At 35.4% G+C, this 1,193-nt stretch overlaps 1 protein-coding gene across 1 annotated transcript; it reads right to left on the bottom strand.

Moving 5' to 3' along the window:
- Positions 1-420: 420 nt before the first annotated feature.
- On the bottom strand, positions 421-1,134 carry LOC106477955 (mucin-13-like; the record flags this gene model as incomplete). Its single annotated transcript, XM_013938461.1, has 1 exon — positions 421-1,134. A coding segment is annotated over one exon (714 nt), but the record flags the coding sequence as incomplete, so codon positions are not given.
- Between the last annotated feature and the right edge of the window lie 59 nt (positions 1,135-1,193).

A 1,193-nucleotide genomic window follows, 5' to 3' on the forward strand; every position in this document is an offset into this window, starting at 1 on the left:
TAGATAGACAATTAAACAGGTGTATGGCCAGATAAATAAGAAAAGCCCTCCAGTGGTACAGCGGTATGTCTGCAGACTTACAACGTTACTAACCGGGTTTCGATATCCCGTGTTGGGCAGAGCACACATAGCCCATTGTGTAGCTTTGTGCTTAACTTCAAACAAACAAATAAGACAAAGATAAGAATAGATAGATAGATAAGACAAAAAGATAAATGTACAGATAGATAGACAAACAAACGGATATATAGAGGATAATAGAATATATTGATCCTAATATTTGTTTACAAGTTTAGGATAATTGTAAAATGATATATATATATTTTTAATTTGGATCAACTTATAAAAAACATAATTTAATAACAGCTCTTTTCCTTCTCGATATATAGAAAGTTCAGATCAAATGATACAATGAGATACCTGGATGTGTTTCATTAGTACCTGGATGTGTTTCATTAGTACCTAGATGTGTCTCATTAGTACCTAGATTAGTTTCATTAGTACCTAGATTAGTTTCATTAGTACCTAGATGTGTTTCATTAGTACCTGGATGTGTTTCATTAGTACCTAGATTAGTTTCATTAGTACCTGGATGTGTTTCATTTGTACCTGGATGTGTTTCATTAGTACCTGGATGTGTTTCATTAGTACCTGGATGTGTTTCATTAGTACCTAGATGTGTTTCATTAGTACCTGGATGTGTTTCATTATTACCTGGATGAGTTTCTTTTATACCTGGCTGTGTTTCATTAGTACCTGGCTGTGTTTCATTAGTAACTAGATGAGTTTCATTAGTACCTGTATGTGTTTCATTAGTATCTGGCTGTGTTTCATTAGTACCTAGATGAGTTTCAGTAGTACCTGGATGAGTTTCTTTAGTACCTGGCTGTGTTTCATTAGTACCTGGATGTGTTTCATTGGTACCTGGATGAGTTTCTATAGTACGTAGATGTGTTTCTTTAGTACCTGGCTGTGTTTCATTAGTACCTGGCTGTGCTGCATTAGTATCTGGCTGTGTTTCAGTAGTACCTGGATGAGTTTCATTAGTACCTGGATGAGTTTCTTTAGTACCTGGCTGTGTTTCATTAGTACCTGGATGAGTTTCAGTAGTACCTAGACGAGTTTCATTAGTACCTGGATGTGTTTCATTAGTACCTGGATGTGTTTCATTAGTACCTGGATGAGTTTCATTT

Source organism: Limulus polyphemus, unplaced genomic scaffold (genome assembly GCF_000517525.1).
Source record: "Limulus polyphemus unplaced genomic scaffold, Limulus_polyphemus-2.1.2 Scaffold125510, whole genome shotgun sequence".
Classification (NCBI taxonomy): Eukaryota; Metazoa; Arthropoda; class Merostomata; order Xiphosura; family Limulidae; genus Limulus; species Limulus polyphemus.